Here is a 15966-nt window from a genome sequence, read left to right as displayed (position 1 = left end):
TCACCGGGATTTTATTTACAAACTTGTAGTAAGCATATCAAAAGACAAAAAATAAAACTGACTTTTAAAATTGTACCCTCTGTTGTAAAAAATGTCAATGATTTAAATACTCTTAAAAGTTCTACATTAGGTATCTCTGGTGGTAGCATTGGAAAGGGGTGCTAACATGATACAAATTCACATTGGATAATGCCATGAACATATCACGTGCACTTCTGCATGGGGTTCTCATTTCTAAACTGAAGCGATTCATTTATCTTGTTGTGGTCACTTGTGTGTGGGAGAATAAAACAGAATAAAACAGAGAGCTAAAAATGTATTCTAGTACCCCAACACAACTATGAGATCATAGTGGGTTGGGTTACTGTTTCCCCGCTATTCCACACCTCATTTTTAATACCAAGTGGTACCCTACATAGTAAAAAACAGACTGGGCCATCACATTGGTTTTTAATCTATTTCATGGATCCTGAGCTAGAATTAAGTGCCTCCCTGATTACAGGGTGTAGGCCTGCTGGCCATCAAGCCAAAGTTTTTAGAGTGTGTGTGGATGTCCTATGATGAAGCTTGACACCTGATAGTTGTGTGAAGACATCTCGTCAAACTTGTGTGTGCATTTAGGAATAGGCTGGCAATAAAACAATACAAAAATGTTGTAGAACTGTAAAATAACATAGTGTCACTTGGGTGGCTTTGTTGTATTTGTTGTGTCGCCAACCTTTTCTATAGTAAGAGCTACTTATGTTCAATAAAAATCATCTGGGGCAACTAACACAAATTATCAATGTTTTGTTAGTGACCACTTGAGACAAGATTCCAATACTGGTCGTTGACTATTACAGAATTGCTAGCAATTATCACCATAGTACATAAGGCTATGTCACCAGCAGCAATGTCAAAAAAAGGTTTATCAATTGTAATGTTATTGTCTCTTAGGCCCTATTAGTTACAGTTTTGGAGGGTTGCAGAGATATCTGAATATGTTTTAGGTCTGTCTAAAGACTGATTTACTTGTCTAAATGTCCTCATGTCATCTTTTCTTTAGGAAAGTATAAAAAGGAGTAGACAGCGAGAATGGGCTTGAGTCACCCCCTTTGGCTATCCTTTTTATTGTTGACCATTGCTTATATGGGCTGTCCATCGAAGTCAGGAAATATTTCAGATGTTTACATTGTCTCATTTTTATTCCTGTTAGTATTTGGACATGGGGAATCAAATAGTAATTTAGTTTGACTGCAGATGGAATATGGCACATAGCTTTTAACTGATTCAGTGTGACTTTTTCTATGTATTTACTTTGCTGACATAAAATTAGAATTGCCCATTCATGGTTTATTTATTTAGGAAGTGTGTCTTATTTTGATGCCTTATCCTGTCATAAAAAACACTGTGCTATTGACTAACAACATTTGAGCCTTCGATTACTTTATTCTTCTTACATGACAACATGTTAGATTCATGGGAGGTGGGTTAGTCACAAGGTAAAGATATAGGCTTTCTTTAAAGATGCAATGAAAATACTGGACCTTTGTCAAAAATATGCACTATGACACATTTAGCCATGTATACCTTTTACTTTCAACACTTAGAAGGCAGACGTCACCGTCTGCTCTACTTTTCATAACATTCTTCTTTTAGAAATACAGGTAAATTCTGCAGTCTTTAAGCAAAGGTGTCCCACCATCAGCTTCTACATTGTTGTAGCCCATGGTGTTGCCTCATTGTGGGATTTGCTTTCTACAACAGGCTAACACTTCCCCTAATAAGAAGCCAGACCTATTGCCATTGTGAATGCATGTTTATGATTGAAATTACTCTGTGAACGAGAGTTGGTTTTATATTTTACAGGTCATTATGAGGACAAGACTCAACACTTAACACTTTTCAATCTCGGACTTAACATATAACATGGTGAGGTCACTGCAGCAAATCAGAATTGAAACTCAAAATTCAATACATTAATTTACAAAGGAAACACTCTATGATCACTCACTCCCTTTTCTCCCTACCTCCCCTAGACTTTCTAGAGAAAACTTGGCCTGTCTACTCACTATATTGCAGAGATCGGAACAGTATCATATATTCAGGAGGTTCCTCTTTATCAGCTGAAGAAGGGTCAGTGCTAGATAGCTGGGGCCATTTTGTGCCCTAACGAAATGGTACTGTTTATTAATTTATCACAGGAGTATTTTGTCTAATTTAATCTTCTTTACTCGTATGCCAACACATACTATTAGAGTATTTAAAGAAAGACTGGCTTTGTTAGCCTGAAAGAATCTCAACTAGAATGTTCATTTTGAAAAAAATTTAAGAGAAAATCTAGTGGATGACAAAGTTATTTTGAAAGCAGAACCACCACTGGACACTGTCCATAATGTCTGGTGGGTACTGGTCAAGAAGATCACTGTGTTCCTCTTAGTGAAAATGTATATACTCATACCCGCAGTGCAAAACAGTAGGGGTGGGCGGAACTCGCGGACTTTCACTCCATGGATTTCCATGGAGTTACATAAAAACTCTGCGAGATTCCGCAGAGTTCTACGTGCTGGGGGATTTCGGCATGTCATACTGCTCGCACTGATTTTTAGCGCCAGGAGCTTTTAAAATCAGCACAAACGCACCCCGGCCAGAGGGTGGAAATTCTTTCTGCCGCTTCAGTTGATTTCTACTCAAGCAGCAGCTTCCTCAAAGCGAACGGTTGTGACCTGCTGCGAATGCCCGCATTGAGAAATCTCATTGGGAGGCGTTCTAGCACCTGAAAATCATGCAAGTGGAAGCAAATTCTTGCTCACCAACTTAAAGTTGGCGAGTCACGCGTAAGAAAAAACTCTGCCATGCAGCGGTAGGTAGAGTTTTGCCAGAATTCCTGTGTGAGTCTGCAAAACTCTGGGAACTCCGCCTGCAGAGCGGAATTATTCACCCACCCCTATTAAGGAGTAGGGGTGGCCATAACTTGAGTCATTTGTTGTAGTGAAATTATGCTAAATTTCACGTGATTAGGAGGAACTATGGGAGGCGTGTAACTCAACATTTAGTGCCAATTTCTTAGCACAAAATGCAACCTTGTGACCACATTACACTCGAGGATGTATTTACCCCTAAGGACAAAAGCACTAAATGCAACAGACCACAAACAGGAGCAGTGGTTCATGCTCACTAAATTAATTGTTACAGTGCTCGTAAAGTAGGGGTTTTGCGCTTAATTATCCTAATTTTGCGAACTGGCCTAATGGTGTAATCTTCAGTAATTCTGCATCAAAAGAATAACGCATACTTGTCAAAGTTCTCTGATTACTCCAGTGTAATTAAAATGTCACCTAGGCCTCTAAAGGGCAGAAGTAGAATGAAGGGAAAAGTGATAATAAACACTACTGTAGACTGTTCTTTGTTTCAATGTTTTACTGAACTAGGGCTGAAGTGTCTTACATTTACAATGTTTTACATATACAATTACTCAAAGGGAAATATTCTTCAATTTTCTAGGAAGACATCAGTTTTGCTACTATGTTGTATCCAAGGTACATCTGAGAGAACTTGATCCATGCTAGATTTTAAGCGAATCAATATACAAGATACATGTACACACAGTTCTTTGGAATTAAGTTACATAGTTTGTGTTTATTCTGATAAGTTTATCAAAACGTTGTCCCACTTGGACCTATGCATAATCATAAGAAATAGGTTAGCTTTTTCTGGTGATCAATGCTTCATCACCATGGCACTATTTTACCATGCAAAGTGACTGGCAGCAGCATTCTCTTATGGAAATGTTACCATACTTTTGTCTCCCAACTCATACGCATACAAGAAGCCGTTTTTGCAGCCCTTACTACATTTTGAAGCAAACTGGATCAGGCGTGCCATGATTTACGTACCTGGCTTTTAGCCTGCCTGTACAGAGTCTCTTTTAATGCCTCAGAGTCTAAGGTGGAATTAAACACATCTTTAACTTCAAAAGCTTCCTCGGCTGCTTTTCGAAGATCCAGACCCTTCCCAAAATTCGGAATCTGCTCCAAATCTAACAAGCCGGCTTCTTCCTCCTCTTCCTCCTCCTCCTCCTCCTCCTCAATACACCTGTACCAATGACCAGGGGAAGGGGGGTGACCTGTTGTTAGCTTATCTGGCTTTTATTCGATTTTTTTTTTACACAAACTAGCCAATACTTTGTTTTTGCTAAATTGGTGCCTGCATGCACAAGCCAATGGTGTTTTCTCACACAAACCACATGCATGCACAGCACGAAAAGAAAGCACACACAAAATACAAGAGCCGAAAGGGTGAACGACAAATGGAAATGATGCAGGAAATAATCGCTAATGAATCAATAGTTACGGATATTAAATGTTAAAATTATTAAGTGCCATACTATTAATAATGAAAGTGTTTTTGTTTGGAATATGCTGAATATTTATTTTTTAAAATACTTTTTTTCTTTTATGTAGGCCAAGCAGAAATTTCTATGTTGTCAATATGCATAAATTCTTTTTAGGAAAAGTTACAGCGAAAGTATGGAATTTGACATTGCTTTTACTTGATGGTTATAGTTGAAGGGTTTGCATTTAGTGTGTGGAGTTCTCATGAGGAATCCTCTTACATATTCATGTTATTTATACTGCATTTTTTCCACTTAGAGAGTTTCGAATTTCTTCCACTGGGTGGAAATATAGATGCTAATAAGCTGTGCATGTCAGCTGGACAGCCTCTATGCCAGTTCTGAATTTTTTACTTAGGGTCTCATAACTGAGTGACTTAAGATAAACGTTTCCTGAATTTGTCTCTGAGAACCAAAACATAAGATCTTAAAATATAATGGGTTATCAGTCAAACCTCATAACCTGACAGTGCAATGAAGATGTCAGTGCCAACCAAGAGTGATGTAAGCCATGGTAACTCTATCGAGAGGAATCATTTATATAATTGATGAAATTCTCACTGAAGAGAAAATCTTTCGCCATACTTTTAATCTATCAAATGCTCAATTAAAAAAACTGCACCTAGGTAAATGGACACGATACACTACACAATCAAAATAAATTAACATTGTAAAGAAACGCATGACGTACACTTTTAATGTTGCATGTACACAAAATTCCTCTTCTGTATGGCTGCTTATTTTTTTGTTTTCACCACATAGAATGGGTGTGTTTTTTTTATTTTACTGAAATAAAAGGAGTTGTGCTTTTAGGCTATGTTTTGACTCTGAACTCTGGCTTTTTTTCCAATAATAAATTTAAAAAAGGTGGGCTGTTATCACTCAATAGACTGCTTTTAGAGTTTATTGACTTTCTCACTGACAACATAAAAAAGCTTTTCAAATTCTGTGATATCTCTACATTTTGATGTAAGAAACTAAACCCCTTATGTAGTTTATATTCATAACACACATAGACATTGTAACCATGCTTAGCTTGAGATCTTGGAATGTGGCATTATGATGGGCCATATTGACCACTGAGTGCTTCGTGACACGCTGACCACCACGTGTCCTTCCCTGGCAGCTGCGCTTGAGAAAAGAAGCATGAGAAGCACCTATTGCTTTCTGGAACTCACACCATTTGTTGTGGTTGTTGGGGGAAGCTTGGTATTTACTAGTGGAGTTATTGTGTGGGAGGAGTTATAGCTGAGGGCGGATTTGCATGTCTGACTTCAAAGCAGGACAGCCTACTTTCTGCCAGCACAAGAAGAAAATGAAATCTGGTTGAAACGGGATCCTTCAACCCTCAAACTGGATTTGAGTGCTGGTTTGCAATATATATATTGGCCCAGCACTTGCAGTGAGCTATTAACATGGGGCAAAGCAGAGTCTATCAGCTTTGCCTCAGGACCAGCTGCTCCAACTCTGATCTATTGCCACCTGTGATCACCAGTAGACTATGTAAAACTGCTTAAAAATTCAGGATGATAAAGGAATTTTGTTTCATTTTGTGTGGTACAGCCAAGAAGAAGAAATGGTAGATGTATCAGATGTTTTGAATGAATTGATAAGTGGTTAACTTTAACAGATTTGTGGTTAAATATATCAGAAGCATGCATAATAAAATGAGAAAACTTGAAACACCAATCGCTGAAAGATTGGGTTTAACCATGCATCTTTGTAAGGGTGTAAGGCAGTGTCTATTAATTCAAGATGTCATCATGGTTACAAAGCAAAAGACATCAGACTAAGAAAAGGTGAGACTGCCTGTTAAGGGTTGCAATGCCACCAACCTTCGGGTATGGTCAAAGCTCATGGAAAGTGATGCGGGCTCTTCGTCTTCATCATCTTCCTCAAAGGTTCCTTGGGCCTCTGCTGTGGGCGACGCTGTCTCGTCCTGTGACTTTCCCGTCAGACTGCTGTCTTCATACTCCTCTTCCAGGTCATCATCATCTTCCTCATCAATGTCTACTGATTTTCGATTTGCTAAGCTGTGACATTGGGAATTGCTATCAATGTCCTGTCCATCTGGCCTAAAATACATCAGATAGGAAAAAAATATATATATTATGAATCCTTAATATTGCTAGTTTCTATATAAAACACCACATATTAATTTTCAAATGCCGCTTGAAGAATAATTATTGTCATTACCCAATTCAGTGATAAAAATGTTAGCTATTGTTATTGAAAAATCTCCAATTGATTTAAAATGTACAATTCCACTAGGCCTTCAAGCTGCAGGTTTATCTTGTGTCCCCCAAACCAAATAACTCATGTTATAGTGAGTAAACTTAAATAGAAATGCCTATGCAATGCAACGAACAAGAAAAAATATACACCTCTCTTTTTGTAATCTTCACATATCTCCTGCAGCTTGCATCGAGTATTTCACCCTGGAATGAAGCCATCTTTAAAAAACACCCCTATGCAAATTGTCCTTGTCAAAGATTGATCTGAAGCCAGGAGAGCACGCTGGGTGCTAAGTGACAGCAGCACACATCAGTCTGTCCCCAGGAAGCCCTGCGGATTATGTATCACACTCCATGTAAGCGTTGATTTTCCCATTTAAGCATAGTGGGATGCAAAGGAGGATTCTTTCTGGGCTCTGGGCCTTGTCATTGAACCTAAACACGTCGCATGTGTGTTTACTTTGCCAAGTTTTGATCGATTTCTTCTAACATAAATGCTCAAATTTGATCCTCCCAGTGGATCAATTATGCCAGGAAACTGAGGGTTCCTCGTCTGATTTTTCTGCTTGTAAAAGAAGGTCTCCAATTTCCTCCAGGAAATGCCAAAGCTTGTTTACTTATCAAGTCTCCTCTCTCTTTTTTTATACAACTCCAGGCTGCTTCGCAACCTCCCCCAACTCTGCCATTAGTTGCCTTAGAAAAGGGCATAACTGCCTAGGAATTGATAGGTGCCAAGAGGAACAACACGGGCACACCTGGGCATTTGATGTAATGCTATGAATCTCTATATTATGTTATGGGTGAAGCAAACTACTGGAAATCTGTTTTAACAGCAAAGATATGTAAACGATGCATTTCTAGCATGCCAGATTGACACCCAAGTGCATTCAGGGTACAACGCCATTAGAGGCAGCAACAGCATAGATTGACCAGAGGAGATAGGGTTTCTGAAATATATGGCCAAAGATCAAGTTCATATGCTTCTCCACCTTCCCTCTCTAGTGGTGCTCATGGTATTGCACTATACTGCGGCACTGTGGCAGATTTTTGCCATTAACAAAGTGACATGCACGTGTGCGCGCATGCGTGTGTGTTACTACTTCTGTATTGTCACTAACAGAGGTGGACTTTGAAGACTTCAACACAGTTACATGTCAGAGTTTTCCAGGCACTGAATGTGAATCCACAAAATGCATTTATTATATAGAAAATTTATTTATTTACTGTTGCTCAGACATGACCTTGTAAGTTTGTGTTGGCGAGTCTTATGTTTCATCTCATTGGGTATGAGGAAATCTCATTTGTGAAGTGGCTCATTGCCACAAACTAGGAAAGTTCTGTACTGTTCAGATGTATATGTATTATGTTTATTGAAGACGTGCGAAGGCCCTCTGTGGCATCTCATCATTGGCTGAAGCGCATATCGGCAACAAATATTTAATTTGCTGTAAGTTAAATTAAATGAAGGCAACATAATTCACAAAAACCATTAATTCAGAAGTTCCAAATATTTAATACAATGAATAACACTGATTGCAGGTTACCTAGTGAAAACTTAACCATAAACAAATTTTATGTTCATTTGTATAGCGCATTTATCAATGGAGACGGTACCCAGACGCTTGATGGATCTGCAGGTCGCACACAGTGTGAAATTAAAGTAGCCATTCAGGACAAATAAAATCAGGTTGAGCATAAGAGGTGTGTCTCAACCACCTTACGTTAGCAACTTAGCTCTAACCTGATGCATGATCATAAGACCAGTTGATTCTAAAATGCTTCTTGCGTGATTGACAAGTTCAGATTAGACTCACAGATGGATGCTCTACACAAAATTACCACTGGTCCAAACTGGGCACACGTATGATGCTTTTGATGTCTTTAGGTGTGTACAACCACATGTGATGGTTACTGCCATCTTGGAAACATGTAAACCGTTCCTGTTGCGTTAAAAGCCGCAATTCGCAGCATATGATGATGAGGAACAGAGGCAGCTTGGAGGCTGGCGTTCAAATGCTTGTGAAGTCAACAATGAGTATGGGCCACACATTCAGGCTTGCGCTTCGGCCCCCACCATTTTGTTTTCTAGTCAATGAAGTAAGAAGTGTGAAGAATATTAGCATGGAAGCATTATAGGAAATGTACAAATTTCGAACCAGCACATTTCTGTCTAAAGACAGGTGGAGGTGGGTCAGGGACAGAGCCAGATATTTGTCAGGCCTGGGCAGCTTCTAGGCACATAGCAAAAGACAGTGTGGAAAGTACTGCTGCTTTAGAGAACTCACAGTGCAGCGGTAAAAGCGACCCAACAATTACACACGGTATAAGTAACTTTGTGCAGTGGCAGCCAACAGGGGGCACCATCAAAATAGGCAGAATAATAATTCTTTTTAAGCTGTACGGATGTAAGGGGAGATAGAAAATGTCAGGTCGCTTATAGGGCTAAACATTCTTGCACTTGGTACGGTGGCTCATTGCAGACATGCTGGGTTTCTATTTTTTGTATACATATCTTTTCTGTCAGAGCTGATGTCCAGAACAGGTTCCAGAAACAGATTGCAGGGCGGACATTAACATTCTCCCTTATCTAAACTGCGCGCGTTGGGGTCTATTGGTCCATAATTACACTGCTCGTGCTGTCAACAGTTAGGAAAACCTCATTTATCTTCCCACTCAGACAGACAGAAAACAAACTTCGTGTCCAAATTTTGTTTTGGAGATAGCCAAGCCTGTCTGTGGTGTTTAGAGTGTGTGGGAACAGGGAAATCTCCGCCAGGCCCGAGCGGCTTTGTTTTCTTTTTTGGAGGGCATGTGAAGGGAATGGGCACCTTTCCCTCTGGGGACTGAGTTGGAAGAAACATGAAGCCGGGGCCAGGACAGCTTCCGCCCCACAGCTCGTCGACTACTTTTTAGATAAGTATTTCCTCTGATTTAGTCATTGTCCAATCACGCGCAGCTCCAGTGCTAATAATAGCCAGCGAGGTAGCTCAGTGGGTTAGCATCAGCTGCACAAATCTAAAGAGGTTCCGACAAGACAAACATGAAGGTCGGTAAATTGAGTACCATTTAACTGGATAACACTAAAACCTGTAGATGATAGGGCTTGGAACCAGCAGTAGGTGGGTATGCAGCACCATATAGACAGGCTATATTTTTTTTAATGCTGCTCACTTTGGGCATTCCAGTAGGATAGGCTAGCCATTTGATCCTTCTGCACATGATAAAATGGGTACAGTTAAGTTCAGTAATATTCACACCTTCTAGCCCAACATCCTTCATCAGGACCAATCTGAGATAACAGGTCAGAGGAGGAAAGAACGTACCCGAGAACTCCTGTTCCAAATGTATGCACAGCTATGTGCACCATCAGTCTGTACGGTTCTGGCCACTAATAAGAACCTCGCGTATGACACCCAGTCCTTCCCATACAGTGTGTACACATTTACACTTTCACCATTCAACAAGTATGCTTGCTCCCGTCAGCAACCACTCGCAAAAAGTTGATCGCTACAGAAAAAACAAGTAGCACTAGTGTGCCCTACAAATTTCAACTAACAATAGCCAAAATCCAAAGTCAAATAAAACCTTTTGGCCACACAATATGAAGGGAGACCCAATGTATTCTTATTAATAATAAGAAGCTCCTAACTTTGATTGAGTAAAGTTTAAAATCTTGGAGGGACGACTTTCTAGATCCCTCAACTGGGAGGCTGCTTTGGCAGTTATCTTTTGTAATTAACAGAAAAAAACAATATATTATTTTTAATAACTTTAACCACCCTGAGGAGCAGCTCCTCCATGAGAGCGGAGGAATGTCGCCCCGCTAAAAAAAAATGCCCCAGAGCAGCTGAAAAATAAAATGGTAATTACGTTTATTTATTACTATTTTATTTTTCGGTAACCCGTCCTGAACCGAGTGTCAGGATGGGGCGGGGCAATTGCTGCTGACTGGCAGCAGGGAGCTAGGCACTTGTTTAAAGTAAGCATGTCCCTTTGGCCGACCGTTGTGATGGCCAGCCAAACATGCGCATTTTCAACTTCTGTAACCTACCTGTCTTAAACAGCTGGGTTAGAGAAAGTGCAGGCCTCCATGGTCACACTGAGAGGCGCCGCTCCCTCCAATCCTGACGCTTCTCTCATGCTTAGCATGGTAGCAGCGCCAGGAATGGGTAGTGCAGTTTCCTGGTTCTAGAGCTTCGAGGAGAGAAAACACCCGAGCGAGGACGTCATGTGGCAAGTCAGAAAGATAAGTGCCATTTTTATTTTTTATTTTAGTACCACTCGTATTTTGCCCACCTCACTACTCTAAATAAATGGCAGCCACCACTGACCTACTTGCATTTATATGTAATATCTGAAATATGCAATTTCTTCCTACTGTATTATCTCCATAAATATACACTAGCTATCATGCCCACGTTCAGACCTGCACTCAGTAGTCTTGCCCTACTCTGTATTTTCTCAAGTCAGACCATTTTTATTTCTTTTGGAGTGACCAAAATTGAACACAGTTTCTGAAAGTGGCTATACCAATACACAATATTTGAAATCATTAAGTGCTGGAGTGACAAAGTTTCTACTAAAGGAATAAATAGGATTTATAGAAACAGAAGAGCCTGGTTTGCTGAATCAGGATTTCTATTTGGAAATCTGCTCACACATGCATTAAAGTTCACAATTGTAAACGTTTTTGCATGAGCAAGTCAAGTTTAGAGATGCAGAAAAGGAAAGTAAATGGGTGTTTGGGATTCTCAGAAGGTGGTATTGGCCATGCGAAATAATGGGAACAGCCAAAAATGCAGAATTATGCTGGTATTGACAAGATCTGTATAAGGAAAGTGCTTCTAGCGTGAAGATGTGAAAGGAACCACACTTCCCCATATTTCGTCTATATTTCACGTGAGTGAAGGAAAGTGGTTTCTCCAAAAGAAAATCTTATCCCTGTGGGAATTGGAAATAAAAATGCAAAACATATTACATAACGAAGCCTAAACCGATGGAATGTTGTAAGTAGAGAATCCACCCGGCTTTGGCACTTGGAAAGGACGTTTACACCTCCATATCTAAGGAGGCTCATAGATTTCAATGCACACCTTTCAGAGGTCTGTGAATTCAGAAGAGCAACACTTGGACAAATGTAGACTTATTTCCACGCTCCGAGATTTCCTCTTTCTTTTGATATTCAGGCCCCCTATCTTTGTCTCCATTCTACTTACCATTCCAGTTGCCGTCGACCAGTGTCCTTAATTTTCCTTTGTTGTAGAATCCCAATGACTTTTCAGACGAGGTGTCTGTCGATTTTTACACCCAAGTCATTCTCAAAGATACTAGAACCCAGCAATTTATTGACAGCCTTTGCATTGCATCTCCACTATGCCTTTTATTTAGAGGTACGCTGTACTTTCATGTCTGATCAGACTTGGATACCCATGGCATTTTTCCACAGGCTAAGTCAAGACTCTACAAGATGGGCAAATGTGGTTCACTTCCGCTACCTTTGGTTAGTCACATCCATAGGCCCGACCTTGAATACATTTACCCCAATGGCTCATTTTCAACTTTTTCTTGCTCTCCATCTGTTACTAGGGGGAAATTCTGCCATTCATCAAGAATTCTTTGCTATTTTACTTACAGACCCTAATCATTATCCTGTTATAAGGAATAAAGACGTGTTATAATATTTTATTTGTTTTAATGTAGCACCAAACATGTTGTCGTGCGGAAACTTCAATGAATTTCCCGAACATATCAATTTGAATGGATCAGGAGTAGTGGCGACGCGTGTAAAGGAACAGACAGTGACTATGGTTCGGGTACCCTGTCCATATGTGGAAGTGGAATGGTGGATACCGATCTTATTGGGAATAAAAGGGGTCTCTAGCTTTCCAAAAGTACAAAAATTGTATCTAAAGGCACCTCTTCTTTCTCAAAGCAAGGAAGTTGGAATTTTATAGAAGTGTCTCCTGCGATTTCACTATGTGAGCTGCTACTCACAACAAGTTTGGGTTGCTCTAACGAGGTATTCATATTAACGCACGGTCAAGTCTTAAATATTCCCTCTTCAGTTTAGAAATGTTTCAAGAGCAAAGGAAGACAAACTAAGGGCAATTTCCCTCAAATACATCACAAAACACATCTCCGGACTAGACAGGTGCTGTTTCTACTCAAGAGAGACTCTAACGAGGGGAAGCAACATCTCCCCTTCCTGGGACGAGGATATTATAACCAGTGAGTCTCAGTACCGACCACAGCACGTGCCTAGGCGACTGGCTCATAAAAAAAAACAGAAGGGCGTAAATATGTCTGGCCGGCTGGCAGACCAACCATATGTCTGGGTTCTATTTCCCTGAGAGCTCGGCTGCTTAAGAAAGGCGTAGGATTTTCACCTCTTTCGCTACAGGAATGTTTGCGAAAAAAAATATCATAATAATGATACCAAAAAGTTCTGTTGTGGCCACTGCATGTGTGACTTTAATACGGGAAAGCCAAGCCAGGGCAGGGTCCTCCCAGCATGATTGAATTTAGAGAGGGGATTGCCTGTCCTATTAGGGTGATTAATGGGCACCCCTTCCTTCAGTGGTCCCACCACTTAATTTCAACCTCATGAAGACTCTTCCTCTTGCCCGGCTGGCGCGCGCACGCACGCACGCACACGTCATTTCTGTCCTTCGCACGCTGTAAATCTGCTGGACAGGTATTAAAGCCGGGTCTGTGCCTTGGGCAGGCGGGCTTCTGATATCCTTCCGTCCGAGGCGAGCTAATGATGCCCGAGCTGTTTGGGCCTGTGCCGCTCACAAAGCCAGATTGAGAGGCTCTCGGTTAGCGGCCGGGGCTGAAATGGATTGCTGGGCCCTCGGGCTCGCTACACTCGCAGCCCACATTCGAGGCTGCGGTTTGCCTTTGCACGAGAAAACCGCAGCCTCCCAAAGGATGGATGGAGGAACAGTCTGCTACAGCATGCAGTCTGAACACAGCAGACAAACATTGTTTCAGACACCTCTCATGTAACAACAATAAAAGCCAGGACTGACCTACGAGGTCTGTTAGATGTTTGCGCAATATGTTTTCGCTTTCCATGTTGTGGATTCATAGAAAGTGACGAAAGAAAACAGAACTTCTGGCCAACCTCATCTTCCCTTGCGGAGGACGTTTCAACAGGAACTACCTCAGTTGTGTGCGGCTAATTGTGTTAAGCACTCACATTGAACACCAGCTTCTGACGGTGGTAAAAGCAAAAGCAGAACACTTAAAAATGTAGAAATAACACCCACATCACAGAACCAAATACCAGTACCAGTGGCATGCATTTATTCCACTTTTGTGCATACCTGTACAAAGCGTGTGATTACGTTTTTAATTTTTTTTTAACCAGGACATAAATGGCCTCTAGTCTCCAACTTTATCATGACAGCCCCCTAGGAGCCTTTGAGTCTTTTCGTTTCCGCTTCCTTGCTGTCCATCACTTTCACCTATTGTGCATTATCACACTTCACATTTACATTTGTCTGTGGCCTTTTCCCACAGACAGGGCAACTTTAGTCAGGGTGTAACATCGTGAGGTCTCTTCAAGCCACTCTTATGGCTTCAAGCAAGGCAAGACTGCGGGGGGAAAGTATGTTCAGGATTCCTGACTCCTTGCCCAACAGAAGCATCCATGTTGAAGACAATATATTCATAATCAGCACTTTTCCAACGAAGATGTTACTGGTGCAATAAGCAGTGCATAATTTGTAACAAAAACAATAAACCTAAGTTCATCAGTGCAGACTTTGTTTTAAAAGTCTGTCACTGGAGGTTCCAGTTGCTGGGATAGTCAAATACCGTTCTGCCTAGTCTTTATTCACCTCATGCCGGCTCCATCACCCGCCTACACTTATGGTCGCTTATATCGCTCTTGCAAATTCTTTTTCATTCATGCTTTCTCTTATTGTTTTCCCTTTCCTCTGTTTTCTCTCTATTGTTCTGGTTCAAAATTACATGATGAAAAATAGTTTGCAGTCCCCAAAATGAGTGCAGTTTTCTGCCACCTCCGCCCACCGGCACAAATTAGGCACTGGATATAAACTCACCTGGGTTAAGTTTATAATAGACCTTGCCTCACCATCTCTCTCTGCATGTATGGCATTTATAGAGTGCCAACCTAGCTACAAAACAAGAGGGTGCTGTGCACAGAGAGAGGGAGTTACAAGGTAAGTGGCCAATAGAAAAGATGGTGGGAGTAGGCAGCAAAATGAGATTCTAAAACACGTATTCATTCCACTCTCACATGCTCATTATTTTTCTCTTTGGTGAAGCATGTGAACTTCATCAGCTCTGCTGGTTTATCTTCAGATTGTTAGCGTCTGCTTTTGAACTCTTGTAACTTTATGCTTGGCAGAAACAACAAAAAACACACTCTGCCTACCTTTTGTCTGTTAAACTTGAGGCTTGATTCAGCTCGCTGTTTGCAATGAAGTTTCTGATTTCCGAGAAGTATGAGTCTTCTTTCTCGTCTAAAAGTGCATGGTTTTCGGATTCCGAGGTGGGGGAGGAGGCGCTTGTACCGAGGTGGTTCGTGATGACTCCTGAGTGCTGGCTCACTAGACAGGAAATGAGGAACGAGAAGGGGAACAGGCAAACAAATGAAATATCATCTCGGACACTCTGCGGGGAGCTCAGGAAAATTAACACCATCAACCAGTTGTCAGGCGCTAGTGATCTGCGCTGACGTGCAAAATGTTCATACCGGTAAACCAGACTTTGGGTACAAAAAAATAATAAATGCAGACAAGTTCCTTTTAAAGACAACGCTTACCCAACATGTGTTTGATAAATTGAAGTTGTAAATGTCCTTTTGCTTTTTATTTGAGTTTTGAGGCATCAGAAGGTACTAAATACATGACTACTTAGTTCTACCTTGGGACTGCCATATGCATTTTATTTTCCCTACATAATTCTGTAATACTCTGGAGTGTCACTTTTGGTCAATTTGAAGTGCTGCACAACATGGTTAGTTAAAACTAGTATAGATAGTAGACGATTTGCGAGTTAGAGTCTAGCAGGATGTGGCGAAATTCTATCCACAATCAATTTTTCAGACACCACCTTTGCAAGTTTGCCTGCTTCAAAAAAAGCTTGAAAGGTTCAATTTTCATGGCCTTTCAGAATCATAGGTGGTTGGGCTCGACTCAGATTGCCTAAAGGTAAGACTTATTCTTAGACCTATGTTGATGCCCACTTTTGAATAGGATCCTGCATTAAATAACATGTAGTGGAGAGGGACAGCTGATAGTTAGCACTAGTGTGTCACATATAGTAGTAAAGAAGACCCCCTCCTAATGGAGTCCAGGTACTCCAGCACAAAATTTACAAGGGTAGTTT

At 40.8% G+C, this 15966-nt stretch overlaps 1 protein-coding gene across 1 annotated transcript in view; it reads right to left on the bottom strand.

The window, feature by feature from the left end:
• The window catches only part of LOC147710814 (histone-lysine N-methyltransferase PRDM16-like), a 101392-nt gene that overhangs the window by 12178 nt on the left and 73248 nt on the right, over window positions 1-15966 (bottom strand). Inside the window, exons 11-13 of the mRNA XM_086921557.1 lie at window positions 15011-15185; window positions 6208-6447; window positions 3876-4074 (exon numbers count right to left, since the gene is read on the bottom strand). Coding sequence (XP_086777683.1) covers window positions 3876-4074; window positions 6208-6447; window positions 15011-15185 — 614 coding nt within the window. The remainder of the gene's footprint in view (window positions 1-3875; window positions 4075-6207; window positions 6448-15010; window positions 15186-15966) is intronic.

The sequence above is a fragment of the Lissotriton vulgaris genome, chromosome 5, assembly GCF_964263255.1.
Source record: "Lissotriton vulgaris chromosome 5, aLisVul1.2, whole genome shotgun sequence".
In the NCBI taxonomy this organism is placed as follows: Eukaryota; Metazoa; Chordata; class Amphibia; order Caudata; family Salamandridae; genus Lissotriton; species Lissotriton vulgaris.
This window is presented reverse-complemented; position numbering and strand designations above follow the sequence as displayed.